The sequence below is a fragment of the Sinohyriopsis cumingii genome, chromosome 13 (assembly GCF_028554795.1).
Source record: "Sinohyriopsis cumingii isolate HCF-2022 chromosome 13, ASM2855479v2, whole genome shotgun sequence".
Taxonomy (NCBI): Eukaryota; Metazoa; Mollusca; class Bivalvia; order Unionida; family Unionidae; genus Sinohyriopsis; species Sinohyriopsis cumingii.
This window is the reverse complement of record NC_142973.1, coordinates 47749268-47770070: the sequence shown is the minus strand read 5'-3', so window position 1 is coordinate 47770070 and position 20803 is coordinate 47749268. Positions and strand designations below refer to the sequence as shown.

Here is a 20803-nt window from a genome sequence, read left to right as displayed (position 1 = left end):
AACTTTCATCAATATTTGCAAAATTCAATGACTTTTCACGGTTGGGAGAAAAGTTATCATTTCTCCTGACTTTTTCCTGATAGCGGGAGAACATTGCAAGAATAATCCACAAATAAAATTTTAGAATGAAATGTTCTAATGAATTCAATTTCAAGTCCCGACGAAGAATCCAAGATGGAAGGTGATGACGTATGCTGTATCCTGTACAGTGCTGTTGTCTACAGTTCCTTGTAGAAACACAAGAAATAATACTCGTGTTGGAAATCTAAATAAAATTTTAAAGAAATATCTTTCTTCAAGAATTCTGTATGAGCACATATATTTCCAGAGAAACTAATTAATCTTTTAGAATCCAAATAATCTGAAGAAAAATTAACATGCAACTCGAAAAATGGGTACAACAGAAGAAAATGACTTGACATCAAGTGTTTTAAGCCCAGACTGAGAAAAATCTCTTTAAACAATGAGTATACAGTAACTCAAAATGCAAAACAAATTCCCGTATAAGGGTCAACTTTCCAGAACCTTCGAGAAGTATTTATGTATAAAAGCACATAGTTCCAGTATGACCTTGACAACAACCAATCATTTTACTCTAAGAATAAGACAAAAATAAACTTTAGGTGTTTACAACTTAAGAGTCAAGTTCAAACTATTTTCTGAAAAAATATCAAGTTCCTAGTAAGCAAAACTACATTATTTTGACATAATGAAATAAAAATAAAAAGATTTAAAACTTACAAACAATTAAATTAAATCAAATATAAGTTAAATCAAATATACGTAACACAGCACATTTTCATATGTGAGACTTTCAAATAATTTGTGGGAGTTCTTGCGCATCACTGATCTCAGAGTGTGTGAATTTGTAAATATTTTGCCCTATTCACGCAATCAGACACCCTGACAGAATCTCTGTTTAAGTACTTTATATATCAATGACTTTAGAGCGAAGTTTCTCTGTTGCTTTGCTAATACTTTCTCTCTATCACACAGGGAATATGCTATACTGATTCCTGATTGGTAGTTATTATTTAACCTCATCCGGAACAAGCAGTAACCATCAATAAGATTTGAACGTAACATATTTCACTGTGTTACACACTAGAAGTGTACCTTTCAAATCAACCAAAGCAGACAAGATCAAATTCAATGTAGAAACTTCATGTAAAATTGGTTATTAAATGATAAGTAAATTATTTCATTATTATTATGCATGTGGAACACATTTGGAATGTATCCTTTATGCTGAACATGTTGCTGGGTTAAGAAAATTAGCATGAAATTGGAGTGGGGGGCAGATTACAAACCATTTCACTTGTTTGAAAACAAATTTGCAGATGGCATGTGAGTATTCTCAGTCATCTTTTTACTAATAAAAATGATTGCCTAGGACTGCAAATGCTGTTTCAGATGAATTCTATATTTAAAGAATAAGAAGGCGAACTAATAATAATTATTCATAACTGATGAAGACTACAACTAAAATAACATGTATCATATGGTAAGTATCGTTTTGTATCGATTCTCCTTCTCTTGTATCAGTATGTGTATCATTCCAGTAAAAGTATCAATGCATTGATATACTGATGAATCGTTTCACCCCATGTCACTCACACCTCGGTCTTAACTGTAATTTGCAATTATTGTGTTGACCACTTGTGGACCTACTTATGATGAGGTGGAAGGCAAAGCTCTAATTTTATTTCTCGTCTCAGATATAAAAGCCAAGATAGTCAACTTTCTTTCCCTGATCTGGTCTTCCCTCAACCACCTTGATCCCAAAGATCAAAATGACCCCAGTGAAAAACTTCTTAGAACAAGTGTTGGACATGAGGGGAAATGGAGTTTTCTCCCAGTGATGTCAAAGGTAACATAGATTTTTCAAAGCCATGTTACCACAGGTAGCTAACTTCATCCTTTGGTTCTTTTAGAAAAAGTTAGCTCTCATCACAGCAAGTACTACTGTTCTAGAATTTCTGACAAAGACAAAAAACTCTGACCTTTCTACAAACTTTGCAGCATCTTGTCTGAAGTCTTTGGCCACTATAAATGGAATCTTCTAGGGGTTCTGATTTTGTTGAACAAAGAGCCTTTCTAAAGCCCCCTTGATTCACCTTTGTTCAAAATCTACTTCCTAGTCATTCCATCTACAGCAGCACAATCAGTAAGGTATATGATAGACAGTGGATCCAAACTATCTACAGTTCTGCCATGATGGTTCAGTTCCACTCATCATGACTCCTGCTTTCATTGCCAAAACAGGCTTTCACTTAATGAGAATCAATTCCTTGTCTCAAAACCCTTGTCTTCTCTGTAAGGGCTCTCAAGTAGTAATTAATGTGAACTGAGCTAATTAGGAGGGAGATCTTGCTTGTTATTACCACTCAAAGAAGGAAGGGATGATATTTTAGCTCCGTCTCTAACATCCTCAATATAATAGGTTATCCAGTGAGCTTAAAGGATCTAACCCAAGACTAGATAAAGCCCTTGTACATGACAGCTTACAAGTGCAACTACTTATCCAAATGGCACCATCCAACAGTGGGATGGAGGTCAGAGATGAAATTCTTTAGTTTTTACTGAAAATACTTGTATCCCAGTTTGGCCAGGTGAAACCTGTACGAACACACAACAGACTACTTTTTAGGGTCACATAGCAATTTCATAATGATGTGAGTTACTAGATTATTGCTGGATCTAAAGCATTACATTTTTTTCTCTCTTTAAATTGCATCCATGCATCTCACATAACTTAAAGTTGCTCATGTATATTTAGAAACAAGAGAAACTCTGGTGTAAGAGAATATAACTCCCAACTCTGGTGTAAGGTATATAACTCCCAACTCTGGTGTAAGGTATATAACTCCCAACTCTGGTGTAAGGTATATAACTCCCAACTCTGGTGTAAGGGAATATAACTCCCAACTCTGGTGTAAGGGAATATAACTCCCAACTCTTGTGTAAGTGAATGTAACTCCCAAATCTGGTGTAAGGGAATAAAATTCACAACTCTGGTGTAAGAGAACATAAATCCCGCTTTCTCTTACATATTCTTCATGAATACTAATATCATTTAATGTATTTAAAGAAACCAATTTTCAGATTAAAAAATGTTTCTTCGACAATGCTTGCCAATTATAGTATTGGCACACCCTCATGGTTCCTCCTGCAGCCACATCCATGGAAGATGATGCATAGCTATTCCAACAAAAAGTGATGAATTCACAGAATTTGGTGCCAATCTCTCAATTTCAGGGGAGAACACACTCTCATCTAACTTCCACCCTTGTAAGCAGATGATATTTAAGCAATTCTGTCACTAAGACAAGCTAATAGACATGGCAACAGCTTTTGTAGCTTGAAAGGATGGGATCTGCAAGGTAGTGGATGCACTATTAATCTACTATTTTTGGATATATATATTACAGCCCCCCATACTTTGTTCCAAATTGTGTTGTTTTTTAACGGGCTTTAAATTCACCCTTATACAGGAACCATGATTTAGATAATTTAAATACCTGTTACCTATAGCACATATGCTTTTGAATTTTGGAACAGTCACGAATATGTGTATAAACCTGCACTATCATGGCAGAAAGAATTTTTATTCTTCAGAAGTATTTCTAAGACTGTAATTGAAAAACAATGAGAAATGCAAACATGCAGTGCAAATGAAACGAATTCTGAATGCATCTTAAATGCAAGAGAAATGCAGCTTTGGTAACATTACCTGTTTTTGTGTCTCGATGAAGTTTAATGAGCCAGTAAAGCAATGATAATGAATGTGTTCATCAATATGAAGTTCACTGTTCATAAAACTTAATATTCACCTCAATGAAGGTCAATAATTGTATACTGCTATACTTTAAATGAAAAAATTATAAGAATGTCTTAAATTGACTAATTTTCTGAGTGCATCTGCCTCTCAAAACAGTATAATTCAGAGACAAATCTTGTGATTTTGTTTACTAAAAATTAGATTGGATTTCATTAAAACCAATGTTTTCTTTTGGTCCTGCTGAAAACCATAAACCAATACTCAATAGGTTTGTTTTCTGAATGCTGCAAAAATCTCCATATGTTTCAGAATCAAATCTGAAAACATGAAGTAGAGGCACTGATCTATTTTTATATCAAAAGTGCAGCTTCATGTTTCATGATTAGTTCATGTCATAGTGCTGTTGATGTCTCACAATTACAGAAAACAATCGCTCTATAGATCAACTTGACCAGCGTGAACCAACTCTTCTAACGAAATGACTCAAAATACAATGTAATTATCTCAGTTCCTTTTGGGTGAAAAACGTTGACTTATAGGATTTTACTAAGTTGCTAACCCCCCAGCTTAGCCAAACTGTCAAATAATCATATTGGTACTGCTCAATATATTAAACCAGTGATGCATTACCAAGTCAGTGTGAGCCTGGGACAGCTCATTATTATTAATGCATGACAAGTTAACACTAATTATAAGTAACCAATGAAGTATGGAAAACCAATAGCATTGTTCCCCATTTACCAGTCCCATGCCTTGCTTTATACACAAAATTTATAGCTTTTGATACAATCAGTCAGAGATAAGTTGGAGGGACCTACAAATGGATGTGGCTTAATATTAATAAAAATTTACCAGTGTCTTTCAAGAACTTCAAAATGAAAATGGCTCATTTCACTGCTGCTCAAGGTTTCTTTCAAGCAAATGTTATGACATTTGTTCTCTTAAGACTGAGAGGAAACTCATTTAGAAAATGGTAGAGGCTTCATCTCGATTTATAGGTGCCCCAGGCATTCACATATTGATTTAGCTTTTGCTATTACCTGGATTTTCCTCTTTTTCCAGTTACAGCCTTCTCCATTAGATTTTCCATTTCCGAGGCAACATCCACTGTATTAAACTCTGACAAAGTCTCCGATGACTTGTCCTTGACTCCACCCTTACCCTTGCCTCTGCCCTTCTTTATCTGTCCAGTGGTTGCAGGACTCAACTCCCCATCTGCCTGCTTCTCGATATCACACTTTTCCTTCATCTTCACACTCGAGTCTACCAGCACTTCTCTTTTCTTCCCCATAGAGCGTGTGAACATGTATGTTTTAGGTTGGGTGGAGTACGATATTTGTATTTCATCATTGGATGCACCTTCATCAATACCTGAACTAGATACAAGTTCATTAAAATTTACATTGGAGACACTTTCTTCAAAATTTGATTCCAGTGGTAGTGATAAAATGGTTTTTTCCTTATCACTGTACACGAATAATTCCTTCAATACCTTTGTATCCTCATGTAAATTTGGTTGAACATCTTGCAGATTTTGCCTAAGGTCATGTTCTGCTGTTGCAATGTTCTGGTCATGACTGCATCTAGTTCTTCCTCTCTTTCTTACTGGCATGTTAGACTCAGATTTGTGTGCTAGAGAATTGAATGATGGAAGAGTTGCCTGATTTGTATAATTTGAAAAAGTCTTTTGCCGATCAACTTCCAAAGTACCTGCCAACTTATGGTCTGCATTATCTCCTGATGGCAGTATGTTAGAATTCATTTCCCTAACTTCAACACCCCAAAAGAGCAAACTCTTTGGTTCACCTATCACAGCTTTCTTTCTGATGTTTTCTGCAGCCTGAATTGCTTGTAGAAATGCACGACAGGAGTTTTTCAGGTCTTCTAGATTAAAAAATGTTGAGACTCTGTGCAAATCTGAGACATTATTTCTTGTCAGTGTGATTTTACCAGAGTATAGGTATGCAGTGAAACTCTTGACACATTCAAAGTTGATATTGGAGGGAAGATCTATGCGGAGAACTGTGCCACTTTCATAGTCAGCTGGATTATGTAAGAGGAGTGGATTTATGGCTGCAATCAAGACTTTGTGCACCTGAAAAGATGAAGATATCTGTATGAGTACAGAGCTGCAGCTAGCTTATATACACATTTCCCATTTCTTTTTTAAAGCAATTTTTCGCAAAGTTTTGACATTTTGTTACTTATCTTAGCATAAGATTAAAATCATAGAACCTTTGGTATAATCTCAGCTTTTGGTTCTTACTAACTTAGAAGACAGTGTTGTTATCACAATATTTTATCAGACGGTGTTGTGTTTAGTCCAGAACTGAAAGATGCAAATAGTTTTAACAGGTCCAGTATATCAAGCCCATATTTAAAACCTTAACAAATGGTTGACACTGCCACTGCCCGAAAAGGGACTGCTCTTTCACTTACCTCTTATGGGTTTGACAAAAAGGTGTTCTAAGGAACCGGGTGCCTTGTCTATGTCTTACATGCAACTGAGTGTTAATGTCTCCCCGTGCATTTAACTAGAAAATCTTCAACATAAACTTAACATTATTGATGACGATGACACCGTTGCTGCCAGAAAAGTGATACCAATGTCTCACCTTGCTCATGCAGACAAAACCCAAGAAAATATATAATGACCTTCATGTTTGTTGAATTCTCAGGCATTGCAGTAAACCTCCTTATCTTGTCCACAATGACAAAGAAGCAAGTGAGCATGTCACAGAATTGTGTGTAGTGAAATATTTATGCATTATATATGAATGAAAATGAAGGCCAGTTTTGTTGCTGTGTACAGCATTACCTGAGGGTGGTTTAGTTTTAACATTAGCTATTTAAAAATACTGAGCCTGGTTTATCAACTGCTGCACACAGAAAATTCAGACAGCAAGAAACACAAATGCCTTAAGTTCTCTGGCTGTGGATTTGACCAGTGTAATTGTAGCCCTAAATTCTCTCTCTGTATTCACAATACATATGAGTTTTGTCAGGAAGCTGTCCACTTTCCAGAAGCAATCTTCAACTGTAGAGTTGTTTATGGGGATGCCAGATGCCGCAGTTGATGTTGGCTTGAAGGATGGTACTGGTTTACTAGTAGATCGGGACACAAAAGTCTGCGTGGAAAAATGTTTCTAGATGGATCCTTCAGCAGACTGGGAGGAGTTGCCATGATACATGGTTTACTGAAAGTTTCCCACTGAATAAATAATATATTTATTCTTACTTCCAACTATACTGGTCAAAAAGTGCTGTACAAAATCAGGAACAAAATCTGTAGCCACAAATTAAACAGATACTGAACATACTGAAAATCTGTAGCCACAAATTAAACAGATACTGAACATACAGTACCTAATTAACAGTGCTCTTCTTTAGTTACAAGGATGTAGTACTAACAGATGCATCCAATTATAAAGTTTCATGATTCTGAGATCAAAAGCATCCAATGTGTCCTTTAAACACAAAATTTCAACAAAGTCACTGATGCATGAAAGATAGGTCTCCAAGATCTCTTTTGCATTAAGGGTGTAGTACTTATCAAGATGCATAATCTCATAAAGTTTTCATGATTCCAAGTATAAATAACAATAACATAACATAATCCAGTACAATGTAAAATGTAGGTTGCAATGACCTTCTGATGTAAGGGTGTGATAATAACAGAAAGGCATACAATCATCTAGTTTGATGACTTTGCATGAACAGTGCTGAATAAAAGTGAAGCATGAAATGTGGGCCGATCATCAACTTTTGCGATGAGGTATCATGATACATCCCTTGCATATTATCATCTAATTTGATAATTCTTGCATGTTGCTTGAGAAATATAATAATGAAATAATCAGTATCGGCAATTTTAATAATCGGCTATACGTGGTATCGGCATAATTGTGACCGGTACAGCTTTAGTAAAAGTGGGTCACTGTGACTCATATTTCACTGTTCATTAACTTCATTTTTTTTTCTTCAAGTTTTTGTTTTATAACAATGACTGGTTCAGAAGCATAAAACTATTAGTGTAATGCAAGCAGGTACTTTGCAGTGTGAGTTATAACAAGGTTGTTTATGTGGCAAGTGAATTTGAACTTCTATACAAAAAGAAACAGAATATGGATAAGAAGTACATTGCTATTTATAGAAAACAACGATCACACAAACATAAAACTTGAAATTTTTGCAAACTAACACTAATAAGACTTATGGTCTGTCAATTCAAGATATAAATGAATAAAAATGTATTAAACAAGTATGTTAACTTATGTTCAACGATGCAGGTCGCCATTACTAAATTTCAATAAATGACCAAAAAAATGTTAATAATGATAGCCCAATAATAAAAACGCATACTTTAAGACTAAAGTCAGACGCCACTGTACACTGGCTGCAGCTAATACTGAAAGCCTAGTAGGTTGTATTTAAGCAACAGTAACATTTCTCTCTTCCCGCCAAGTAACGATCCACAACGATCCAAAAAAATCTGGCCTGCGCCACAAAATAGCTGCTCGCTCGGAATACTTGAAGCTGGTGCAGACAAATAACGTCTAGCTAATTTGGCCAAGTAGGGGAACTGAAATCTGTGAGCGTTCCACCAGCTGTATATGTCTTCTTCTCGTGGCAACAGAGGGCTGGCCAGATACAATTCAAGCATCACATCAACGGCGTCATCCATGTGGGTTGTTTCATTGACGGTAGAGACAGGTTCGTCACAGGCCACAGAAACACATAAAACAAATCCCAGTGACGCGAAGTTGATGGTCCAGTGGCATTTGTTTAAGTTTCAGTTTTGTTTTTTGTTTTTTTGGGTTGGAGGTTCCTTCTGCTTGTCAGCTGATGCAACTATGATGCATTCTGCTCTAAGCCATTCTTTGGATCTGGTCACAAGTAATTCTTCGCTGAATAGGCTATGTTTGAATCGTGGATCCAAGATGGTAACCAAGACAAGCTTCTTGTTGCTGGCAACATCAGCAAAGCATGTGTTTAGTGATGTCAACATATCATGGTGCACTGTCTGAATACCTTGACTCGCTTCATGCTCTCGAGCCAGCAACATTTGGAGCATTTTCAGCATAGGAAGAATAATGGATACTGATGTTTGGCTATCACATACTTCCTTTAATGGATAATGTGTCCACAATATTGTTAATCAAGACCCACTGTTGGGCTGTTAGGCTAGGCAAGTCAGAGAGAGTAGTGAAAGCCCCCAAGACTTGTTTTTGTTCATATAATGAAAGCAACATATCGTATGTAGAATTCCAGTGTGTCTGGACATCCTTTATGTGTTTCTTATGGGCAATGCCAAATTTTTCCTGCTGCTCTTTGAGCTGCTGTTATGCCAGGATGGAGTGCCAGAACTAGCTGACTAAGGATCAAGAGATCGCCAAAATATCTTTGACAGCTTGTCGCGACAAAATGCCATCACTGACAATGAGCTGCAGCGTGTGTGCAAAACAGCTGATGCTGTCGAGTTCAGCCAGATGCATTGCTTTAACAATGTTTGCACCTCCGGCACGCAGAAGAATATGGATATGAGTTTTGGGAATGTTGTATTCCTCGCATAATTTGTCCAGTTTGCTCGCCAAATATTCTCCAGTGTGTGATCCATCGATAGGCATTGGTGCTAAAATCACCTGTTTCCTATGAAAGTCTTCCATCAGCCAATGTGCCGTAAGACTCAACAAGGCTATGCCGATGGACGGGTCTGACCACACATCAGAGGTCAAACTAAGGTCAGATTGGGCAGAAACTAAATCACGCACCTTGCTTTGTATCACCTTATTCATGTCAGGTATCAAAGATGTGGAAAAATACTTCCGACTTGGAATTTTATAGCGCGGTTCTGCCTTGGCCAAAAGTCTTCAACAACAGAAAATGGTTGCACATCTACTGCCATGAACTCTGCAATAGCTTGTTCCAACTAATAGCTCTCGGGTTGTCAAATGAAAATGGCTGCTTCCAGTCTAGCATGGCGTCAGTAGTCAGAGTACGGGGGAGTTGATGCAGCTGCTGAGGTTAACTGCGCAGCATCCTTTTCTTTTTTATCTGCCAGAAACAGGCCATGTTCGACGATGTGCTTGCAGCACAAGTGCTGAACAAGATTTGATGTATAGTTTTTAGAATCTTTTTCACCTCTGGAAATGCATGCTTTGCAAAGTGTGCAATTTGCTTCAGACTCATCGACTGCATTTACTTTGAAGTCATTCCAGGCTAAACTTGAGTGTTTTGAGTTTGACATTATGCATAGGCTTGGTAGTATATTTAATAGTGTATAATCATTAGTCAATATTAATAATCCAAATGATTTGCACTCTTGAAACAATGTTTTAAATTGAGTAAGTTACTATTAAGTGGTCCATGTGGCTGGATGGATGCGTGCATCATGCTGTGAGTCGCGCACTGAAGCAGCTAGGGTATCTATGGGTAACGTTGCTGGCGCTGGCATGCCAATATCAATGCTGCATAATATTTGTATGTCAGTGTTCAGCTGCTTCAGCGAGCGAACACTATTCATTGATTAGCAGCATTGCAGGACTGGTTAAAGCACAGATTAACTATAGCGAGTTATAGTTGGAAATATCGCTAGCTATCTAATCTGCCTAGCTATCTGCTAAATCAAATGTTTATTCCTTAATTTCCACTACTTAATTTGTTTACACTGGTACCAATTATTTCTGCCGATACTGATTATTCTAATAATCGACCCGATTATAAGTATGGCCGGCTAATCGGTACAGCTTTAACTTTTACTCAAGATGTATCCCCTCACATAGTTTCATGATTAAAGTATAACAGTATTATACAGTGTGCAAAAACCCCAGCTAAATGCAAAATCTTGACCAAAAATGTACAACTAATGCACACAGTAGCCTTTGCTCCTTTCCCAATAGTTATGTGCTATGAAAACCACTCCAAGCTGTTGTCTAGGACCTAATAAGGGCGAATGTCTGAGATGCACTGGGACTATGCAAATGTATCTGCTTTTAGCTGTGCATCGTGATGCTAACACTGAAGCTGCTCTTTTCTATTTTGGACATGTAAGCTAAAAATGTTAAATCTGCAGCAAAGCAAAGATCTAATCTGTCCTCTTTTAAAACATGCAAATTTCCATTCTACCATACAGACATCATATGCCTGCTTTTAGCAGCCTAGGTTTAAACATAAAACAAGAATACTTAAAAAGATATTTTTATCATATACAGTTTATCACTTTTGTCTGACATTGTTTACATGACTTTCCAAAAAAGTCAGCTCCCTTTTCTTCCACATGATCAAGCCTCATAATAATGTAATGAAAGTGTTAATAAAAGGCAAACAACCTAAAATGTGACCTTGAAAATGGTAGTAAATAATATCAGTTCAATCCATTAAAAAAGAAGACCAAAGCGTGCATGACAAGCCCAAGGTCAAATCAGTGCTGTAAAAACTCTGGGTCAAAAGGATGACCATGCATATTGCAGAATGAATTGACAGAGATTCATAATGATTCATCCTAAGTAGGGGTAAAATAACATGTATCAACACCCGAATGCAAATCTTCTATGACATTCACCTTGACCTCAAAGTCATTTGGGCAGTGTGTGTGTGTGTGTTATTTGGATTTTTAACGTAGCTTTAACAATTTTTCAGTCATATCGCTACGATGTCTGCTGTGTGGCAGTTTATAGTGATGTCTAGCACCGGGGCATCATGCCACAGACATGTAGCACGATGTTCTACCCAGTCACATTATCCTTACACCAGGCCGACCAGTCCTAACACTAACCTCTTAATGCTGAGCGCCAAGCATGGCAGCTGTTAGTACCATTTTTAAAAATCCTTGGTATGACTCGGCCAGGGTTCCAATCTATGACCACCCATATCCGACGCAGATGCTTTAACCACTAGGCCACCGGAGTGGTCTAGCACACATGTTGCAGACTGAATTATTGTTTCTTCCTAATGATTCATCCAAGTATAAACAAAATCCATCAAAGGGTTTATGAAATGTTGAAATGTAGGCAAATGAAAGGCAATAACTGAAACCATAACATAAAAACACAAAACTGAATGGACTGTGACCTTGGTGGACAAGTAAGCTTGTTGAATGTATATTCCAAGCTTCATAATGATCCATGCTAAGTACGAGGAGAATCTATCGAGGATAAATATAAATATATAAAAATGGAAACTTAATCCTATACAAACTATTGACAATGTTACAGCTGGTGAAAAAATTACTGCTAGGTCTCACTTTTCACACTAATGTTGGCTGTTTATATACAAACCAGTTTTATTTTACTTTGCAACTGGCAATGGTTAGCATTGAACTAAAATGTGCCACATTACAGAAAGATGCATATATCCCAAATGTATTTACTTTTATGCACTTTGGCTCATATCTTTGAATATCTTTAATATATTAATATATATTCCACGAAGGTCAATGGTCATCATTTCAGAAAACTAAATTTCACAAAATGATTTCAGTGAAATGAGAATGAACAGATCTTTTAAAACACAAAATGCATAGTATGCTTACAGCGCTTTTCTCCAGGATATGAGATCATGCAAACCTCCCTAAATGTAATGAATTCCCCCTTAAATACAAGTGAGCCTGCAAAAATGGTGCACAGTCAATATGCCATGAAGGTAGTCAAACCTGTAATGTAAGTTAATATTAGCATGGTGATAAAGCTTTAACTAACCTGAAAAAAAAAGACGGCAAGAAAATATCAACTTCACTAATGAATATTGGCCGAACAAAAATCTTAAGTACTTTTAAGTAAATTTTTTGTAAATTACAATGGTTCAATATCATTTTATACACAGATTTTACCAATGAATACATTTTTGCATAAAATACATGCAAATGATAAATATAATTTACCTTTTCCAATGGTTCACGAGAAACAATAGTGCATTTATTCAAGGAATGTAATGTGATTAATATTAATAGATTATGGAGTAATCTTTCCCTGGATTTGAGATGTACTAAAATAAGCGCTTATCCCAAGTGCCAGAATGATTTTATTTGGAGATACCGATGTATAGCAAAGGAATGACAAACCTTTATATTTTTTGCTTCTTCTTGCCAAGTATTACAGATATATACAAGATGGAAAAAATATACACCTATATTAAATGGCTTTAGAAGAAACATTCCAGACAAGAAAGCAGGTTTCATGATAATCTGGGAAAGGTGGGAACCATTACTTCTTACCATGCATAGTTAATTTCTGTATTATACACTACATATATGCAAACTTACAGTTGTGATATAAAGTTTAACATAGCCATTGACAGAAATAATAATCACTCGCTCTCTGTCTTTCTCTCTTGCCCATCTTTATTTATTTTCTCATCAGTGAACAAGATATTAGATATAATATTTCGTACCACCAATGCTGGTGATTTGTATCTGAAAGACATGCGATAACAAATGGTCCAATCCTTGCCAATCTTTACAGAAAACAATAAAAATGTTTGAAGAAAAAAAAAAAATCATCTCAGCATCATTAAGCTCCAACTTATCATGTAAGTGATTCAGTTCTATGTCAGCCTCCTTCAAGTAATTACTGACTTTTTGTGATTATCAATGAGATACATTCATTTATTATCTGGCTGTCAAAAGCACTGTATTTGTCAAAACTACCATGCCAGTCATGCAGGTTTTGCTACTTGGGGGTAATGTGTCTGCTGTTACCATGATTACATGTAATTCTGATGCATTTTCCTCTTTTCCTCTAACCAGCATCATGTTAATAACAACCTGAACCATATTCAGGGCCTGAACATTTCAGTTCTGATGCTCTGGTTCAGTACCAGTATGACCCAAATTGCTCAGATTCACAAAAGTCAATGACTGGTAAAAAAATCTAAGTCAGATGTGTGAATATTTGCATTAACATAAACCAAATACAAAAGAAAAGAAAAAAATTAATACAAACTTCAAATTCAGACAACTGCGGAACTTAATTGCTTTTTCAATCACATAAATATTTTACTAAGCTTAACATTTCACAATTTTCAAATCATGTGATCTTTAATTGGTTGATCCCTCTCTGAATCCAGTTGTTTTAGTTAGCTAAAACATCAAGTCTAGAAGTTTTCAACATAAATAAAATAGAACACATTTGCCATTAAAAGCTTGTTCTGTGAAATAGATGGGAAAACAGCCGACAAAGCAATTTATATATGGTCAGTGGCCCCAAAAGAAACGATTTATTTGGCAGAAAGTCGACTTCATTGCAACTTTCCCACCCCAATTTTAGACATTTTGACATTTTTGTAATCAAAATATCTAAAATGGAGTGGGAAACGTCAGAGAAAACGCAGATGACCTGGCAGATTGATCAACCTCAGATGAACATTGCCTTGACCCTTGGAGTGTATGTGTCAAGTGCAGTATTTTCTCTGAGAAAGCAGTCAGTCTGCAATGATCTTATCAGGTCAGAACTCAGGTGGATTTGGTTCCTTTTCACCTTAGCTTTGTAAATGTTCAGGCAATAAGGCTTTTATGATTGAGAGGGGTATTTTATATTTACTAGCAATAACATTTCTGGTGCAAGTAATGTGCTCTTCACTTGCGTCACATGCTATCAACGGGTCAGCTCTAAAATTGGATGGGTCTTTGAATAAGGCACTTGAACGACTGACTGACTCTGGAAATGCCATACATGCTGAACGAAACATAAATAAACATAAATAACCTCTGTTTATCATACTCAACCCATGGCAAAGTCTTTTTCCATTGATCCTGGAAAGTCTGAATATGTTTATTCGAATCATAATATTCATCCTTTTCAGACCCGGAACATTTTAAGCCTTTCAATGCAATACTTGTTGTAGTAGACGAATTCCCTGTGGTCAATTCTTGCCTCGGCCAGTAAATCCATACCTAAACAAACTCATAGCATCTAGAACATAGAGTAAGCCAATGCTGTTGATGCTTTGTTTTAGAATTGGTCAAACTCTGTTTGGTCATCAGCATATTTCTTGCTAAATTTGCAGAATTTCAGCAGTGTTTTAAAACACCAGTCTCCTATTATCAAGCAACATCTGCTTGCATCAGTGCACTTTTATGACTCATTTCAGATGTATCAAGGATTAAAAAGCACATTTTCTTCCATTTAAAAGAACAACTATGAATATTACAGATGGACTACTTTCATGTCTAAAAAAGAATTAGCCCCAGACCCTGAACCAGAGTAATTTAATGAGGTAAACTCAGACAACCATAAATATGGATAAATACACTTATCTATTATTTGTTTAAACTTGCATGATACTCTTCCATTAGCAGGACTGATGGAGAGTTCAAAGTACTCCATCCAATTTGGACTAACGACATACACAACAAAAGTTGTTGAATAATTTTGATTCTGGCAATCTTGAGGGCAACTGTAATAATTTCCTGGGCAACCATGGATTTTCAAAATTTGTCTACCCATGATATGATGTAGTGCCATTGCCCTAACAATTTATTGGCACTTTAATGCCACTGCTGCACCAGTAATGAAGATAAACTAGTGCAAGTTTCAACTTTATTCATTGAAAGTTTTTATCACACACACACACATTTCTTAAAGTGTACTATAAAGATTTTATTCATTGATACATTTCTCATACAAAAGATGCCACCACTTCAAAACTAAAAATTCCAGGTTGGAATCCCCCTTCTGTGTAAAAAATCCTGAAGAAATCACCATTTACAATCAAGCTTTATGGAATGGAGTGTCTCATCTGTACTCTGTGCTATAATGTACCATTATATCTGACTAGCAACAACGCCAACATAAAAGTTTTATACAACTGTAATTAGTGTTGACAGCAATGAAAAGTCATCACCTTAGCTGTCTGAAAAAGAGATACCTACGTCTCACTATTTAATTGTAAGACAGGCTAGATAAATAATAAAAATTATACCTTCAGTTGGTGGACTCCTACAGTTATAACAGCATCACACAGCTTCCCATCCTTCCATAGGTCAGCCAACCTCTTCAGAACAAACTCAGATAAATGTGAGGAGTAAATATGTTCTTCCATTACTGAGTTATCTCCCTTGCCCATTTCTCCCCCACCTGCTTGTTGAAAGAAGTCCATATCTCAGCTTCTCCTTCAAAAGGTAGTTAAGTGTCAATATTGTACCTACCAAAAAAGATAAGAATGGAGTTCATGTATTTGAATTAATACTCTGACCATAATGGCAAATTATTTGGGTGGAGGCACTTTGCAATCAGGAGCTTGAAAAGTCAAGTGTTCTCATTTCTTTTCCACTGTCAATATACGCTACTGTAATAACTTGTGTACACTGTCTACTTCCTTTTCAACACTGTGACATTCCCATGTGCCTATCCCATGCCTGTAATATTTAAAACTATCAGTCTGTAAGACCTAACAAAATGTTCTCTGAGATTTTAGTAAATTCTAAGAGACCTGATTATTTTCTGAGATCTTCAATGCTTATATGCAAAATGAAACAAACTGTCCTTTGGGTTCACACTTAATCTAATTCATGGTATAGCAAAAGACCATACTTTAAAGTCATTAAATATCACTAATGCATTCTTAAAGTCATCATCTTTAAGACAAAGTCACGATACTGGCACCAATTGCTAAAATGTTATGCAAGATTGACAATTTTCACTCTTTAGTGTGAGTATTTTGTCTTCAAGATATTTCATAACAAAACAGTAATGGTCCTATACCAATGACAATGATCATAACAAGAAAAATCCCCATACTTTCTACTTTCCCATGGCTAAAACTCGTACAACTGTACCAAAAGACAGTTTCTTTTTTCATACCAACTTCCTATAAACTTCTGGACAATTAACAGGTAAATGGACTTGCCTACCAAAAGTCTCAGATTCTGTCCCAGAATGCTCAACAGTGGACATTTTAGTTATTATCTACTCAAAACATCAGTCATTATCTCCTCAATCAGTAATATAATTAATACTTTGTTTTTGATTATATACACTGGCTTTGTGAATAAATGCTGCTACAAAAATATGATTCTTTTAAATGTAAAAAAAATATTTTAATATGCAATGAACCAAAATATTCATCACTAAGAATTACACATATATGCACAGGATTTAATAGCACATCAGCACAATACTGGCATGTACTCCTAAAATGTAGATATTTGGAATTGCAAGAAAACTTAGAATTGTAAGCCATTCCAAAATAAATATAAACATGCAGAACAAGATAAAATCAAGGATAAAGTCAAAATAAAAAATCCTTAAAATATACATAACGTCAAAATTTGTTGCATTTCCTGAAAAAGCTCATCATTTTTTTTTACAACAACATAAAGTTTCTTAACTGAGTTCACATCAAAGAACTTTCGCAAAAAATGAAAGAAAATACATGTGACAAGAATGTGTTATGTATGTACTCTGGGTGAAGTTTACCATTTGGGAGGAATGTAGAAATGAAATATGCGTGTCCTATATGCAATCAGCACAACATCATCTAATCTCTGTAATCGTTTCATAAGGAATAGCATTGTCCAATGATAGATTTAATGTTCTAAAGCCAAGTATGTAGAAGATACAAATTTATATACAGTAATATTTGAAATCCCTATATGGAACATTTCATTCAAAAACAGGTGACTGCACTGCTGCTTTATCTGCCCTTCCACTGAAGCTCTTGTTTCACTGAATTTACTCTAAGACATGACATAACTGACATAATAAATTGGTTCATTTGCCTCAGCAAAGAGGATTTCTGAATGAGAAATTCTAACACACTCATACAGTCCAAATCCATAAATGTGCATTCACAAACATGTGTGAAGCTGTGTCAGGGTTGTATTTCACAAAGTTTAATTATATTTATATTTGTATTACTCCAGAGGAAAAATGTAACTTAAGGCAATCCATATGGACAATTATTAAAACTAGCTGACTACTGCATAATGCAACTAAATGTTGGAGGATACAACAATCTTGTTCAATGCATATTTTTAACATAATATAATTATTTAAAATAACCTAAATTATTATTACTTTAACATAATAATAATAATAATAGTATTTTCCACTGTGATGGTCTAAAATACATGTTTACAGGTGTTATGTGTTAAGCAATTTGGAGATTTACTTATCGTGTGATCAAAATATTTGCTCTCGTATGAACGACTTTTATTTGCACACCAAATCTACAGTTTATTTCAATCTAGTTTCTACTTTCCTAAAACAGACTACAAACGACCCATTGACATAATGACGTTTAAGGAATCGTCATTTCAAATTATGTTTTGTATCAAAATTGTGCTGTTATGGTACGTCACATGCTGTGTCAGTGCAAATATAGATAAACTGCGACTATTGACGACATCGAAAAACAACCAAAATGTATAAAACTGTCAAAATGGGATAAATACTTTCATTGACAATGTCCAAAATTAGTGACAAATACAGAACAAACATGGCTTCACGCCTTGGGCATTCCAAATAAAAATCCATTTTCTAAGCCATTTTAGGTACTTATAACCATTCTTTAACTGTATTACACCAAAAATGATGCGAAATGATCGTTTTGTCTTACCTGTACAATACTAATATACGCTATAGATAATTATCAAGGTCATTTAGAAACTATGTCTTGCTCCATTTTATCGAAGCCATTTTGTAAGGCAACGTCATATCGATAAATACTTTGATTGGTTGAATCGATCTTTGTAAGGGAATTAAGTGGAGTGAAACGTAAAAGTCCGAAATGAGTTAGCTGCCCTAGACTGATGCGCTGACGAACTGTTGCCGGTTTTAATTGTTATGTGGCAGATTTCTGCCGATCATTGCCACCAATCCACTTAAATTAGTCGACTTATTCATTCAAATATGTTGACATAATTGTAAATAAGTTGTCTTAGGACTAGAAATAAAATAACTATGTAAAGTCTAAGTAGACATACCTTGTACATTTCAGCTTAATAACAGGATAATTTGATCAAAAAATGTGTTAATACCCACAAATGCCATCTGTGGTGGCAATATGCCTGCCACTTATTCATTAAAATTTGTCGAAGTATTTACAAATAAGCTGTCTTCAGACGAGAAATAACTTGACTATTCCAAATCTTAAGGCAACATAATCATTTTTCTACGTCGACGTATTAACAGTCAAGTTGAACAAAGGTCGTGTTAGTATCATTTGCAGTAGCAGCAGGGAGGGTGAACAGACCCCTTTTTTTAAGTGTCTAAAATTGAAATAAACCCTTGTAGAAAAGACGATTAAATAACGTAAATAACGTTCAAATCAAAATATTCTAATCACCAGTGGAGGTTTCTCTAATTGGGTTAGTTCATTTTATTATTTTGCTTTTTCCCGAACTGAAATATAAATATGTACTCGTATGTTACGAAATTGGACTAACTCGGTGGTCGCACCCTCCCTGCTGCTGTGATTAAATCATTATCATATCAATAATGCCACCAGCCAATGAATCTTACACAACTAGGTTAGCTCGAGAACAGTTAGACACAATAAAGAAATTTCTTCCTGTTCGTGATTCTGTCCGGAGAAAACTACAAGAACGACATTAAAGCTCAAGTTGAATTTGTACAAGGCTCAGAACAATTATTTAAGCCTATTACAAAAGTTACTGAAGGAGTTGTGGAAGCCACTGACGGTCTTCTTCCGACGTTAAAACAAACTGCTGAACAAATTAAAAAGATAGCGAGAAGAAGTCAACAAACGAAAAAGATTTTACGAAATCTTCCAGCTGGAATAGCTGCTGCTCAACCTCCTCCTGAAGAAATAATTGAAGGTATTAGCAGAGTTCGTGCTGATATAGGTAAAATAAAAAGTCATATATCAAAACCAAGACAAGACGATGAAGATTAAGATAGGGTTATTCTGGGTGATACATTTACCATTGGGAGTATTAATTTTATAAAAAGAGATATTAAAGACGTTGATACATTATCAAAACTTGAAGCGGAAAGTATTAATAAAAAAGAAGAATTTGTTAAAATATAGATACAATCCTAGTTATGTAAGTCGTGAGACCTGATAGAAATGGAGATTTCGTATACACTACAGTGCAAATCGGGTCCTTTCTGATGATAAAGATATGTCAATTATCGTTAAAAAAAATAGAAGAATATCTTGCAGAAAAAGAACAGCCACAATTAACGCAATCTCTCGGAACAATAAGCGAGGAAGAAGAAGTAGCAAATGGAAGTGGTCTTGATACCTTGACAGTGTCAAGAAGTAGCAACTGGAAGTGGTCTTGATACCTTGACAGTGTCAAGAAGTAGCAACTGGAAGTGGTCTTGATACCTTGACAGTGTCAAGAAGTAGCAAATGGAAGTGGTCTTGATACCTTGACAGTGTCAAGAAGTAGCAAATGGAAGTGGTCTTGATACCTTGACAGTGTCAAGAAGAAGTGGTCTTGTCGCTTGTCCTAACAATGTTCTTTCTGACGTAGATAGATTAGAAATTCTGATTGGAGAAAAACGTGCTGGAAATAATTCTCCAGAAATCATTAATGAAATATCTGATGACCACAGATAGCATTCAGAGTAATATTGCTGGGTTATTTACATGGCATATTGCATCACAACAAGGAGTTTCTTGCGCCAAAGCATATATTTATCTCTTTACGAAATGCTGATCGATTAGATAATCAAGAACATATTCATATGATATTTGACAACTTTACGGTTAGTGAAGTTTCTTTACGGATAAATGGACATCAAGAACTATCCGAAGATATAACCTTAAATTTTGAAAATAATTACATAGCACATGCATATCATCGTTTAATGATATTTATGGGACGTGATCAAAATATAGATACCGGTTTACAAATATCACAGTTAGATTTTAGAAATCTGTATCCGATTTATTACTTTTCGTTGGAACATCTTGATTTATCTAGACAATCTGTTGCTGATGTTCATTCTGAGCTCGTGTAAATCCAGGGGCTGGTGTTAATTACAGAGCAGTTGCTGTTATCCTCATCGACAATCAATATTGCTTGAATGTACTGGTGGACGGATGAGAGCTATT

General features: G+C 35.6%; 1 protein-coding gene across 2 annotated transcripts in view; it reads right to left on the bottom strand.

Annotated features, from left to right (window-relative positions):
* LOC149785497 (uncharacterized) overlaps positions 1-18422 on the bottom strand; it is a 33163-nt gene extending 14741 nt beyond the window's left edge. For both annotated transcript variants that reach the window (XM_089979280.1, XM_089979281.1), the window contains exons 1-3: positions 18335-18422; positions 15698-15919; positions 4822-5876 (exon numbers count right to left, since the gene is read on the bottom strand). In XM_089979280.1, coding sequence (XP_089835406.1) covers positions 4822-5876; positions 15698-15874 — 1232 coding nt within the window. In that variant the 5' untranslated portion in view covers positions 15875-15919; positions 18335-18422. The remainder of the gene's footprint in view (positions 1-4821; positions 5877-15697; positions 15920-18334) is intronic.
* Positions 18423-20803: the final 2381 nt, after the last annotated feature.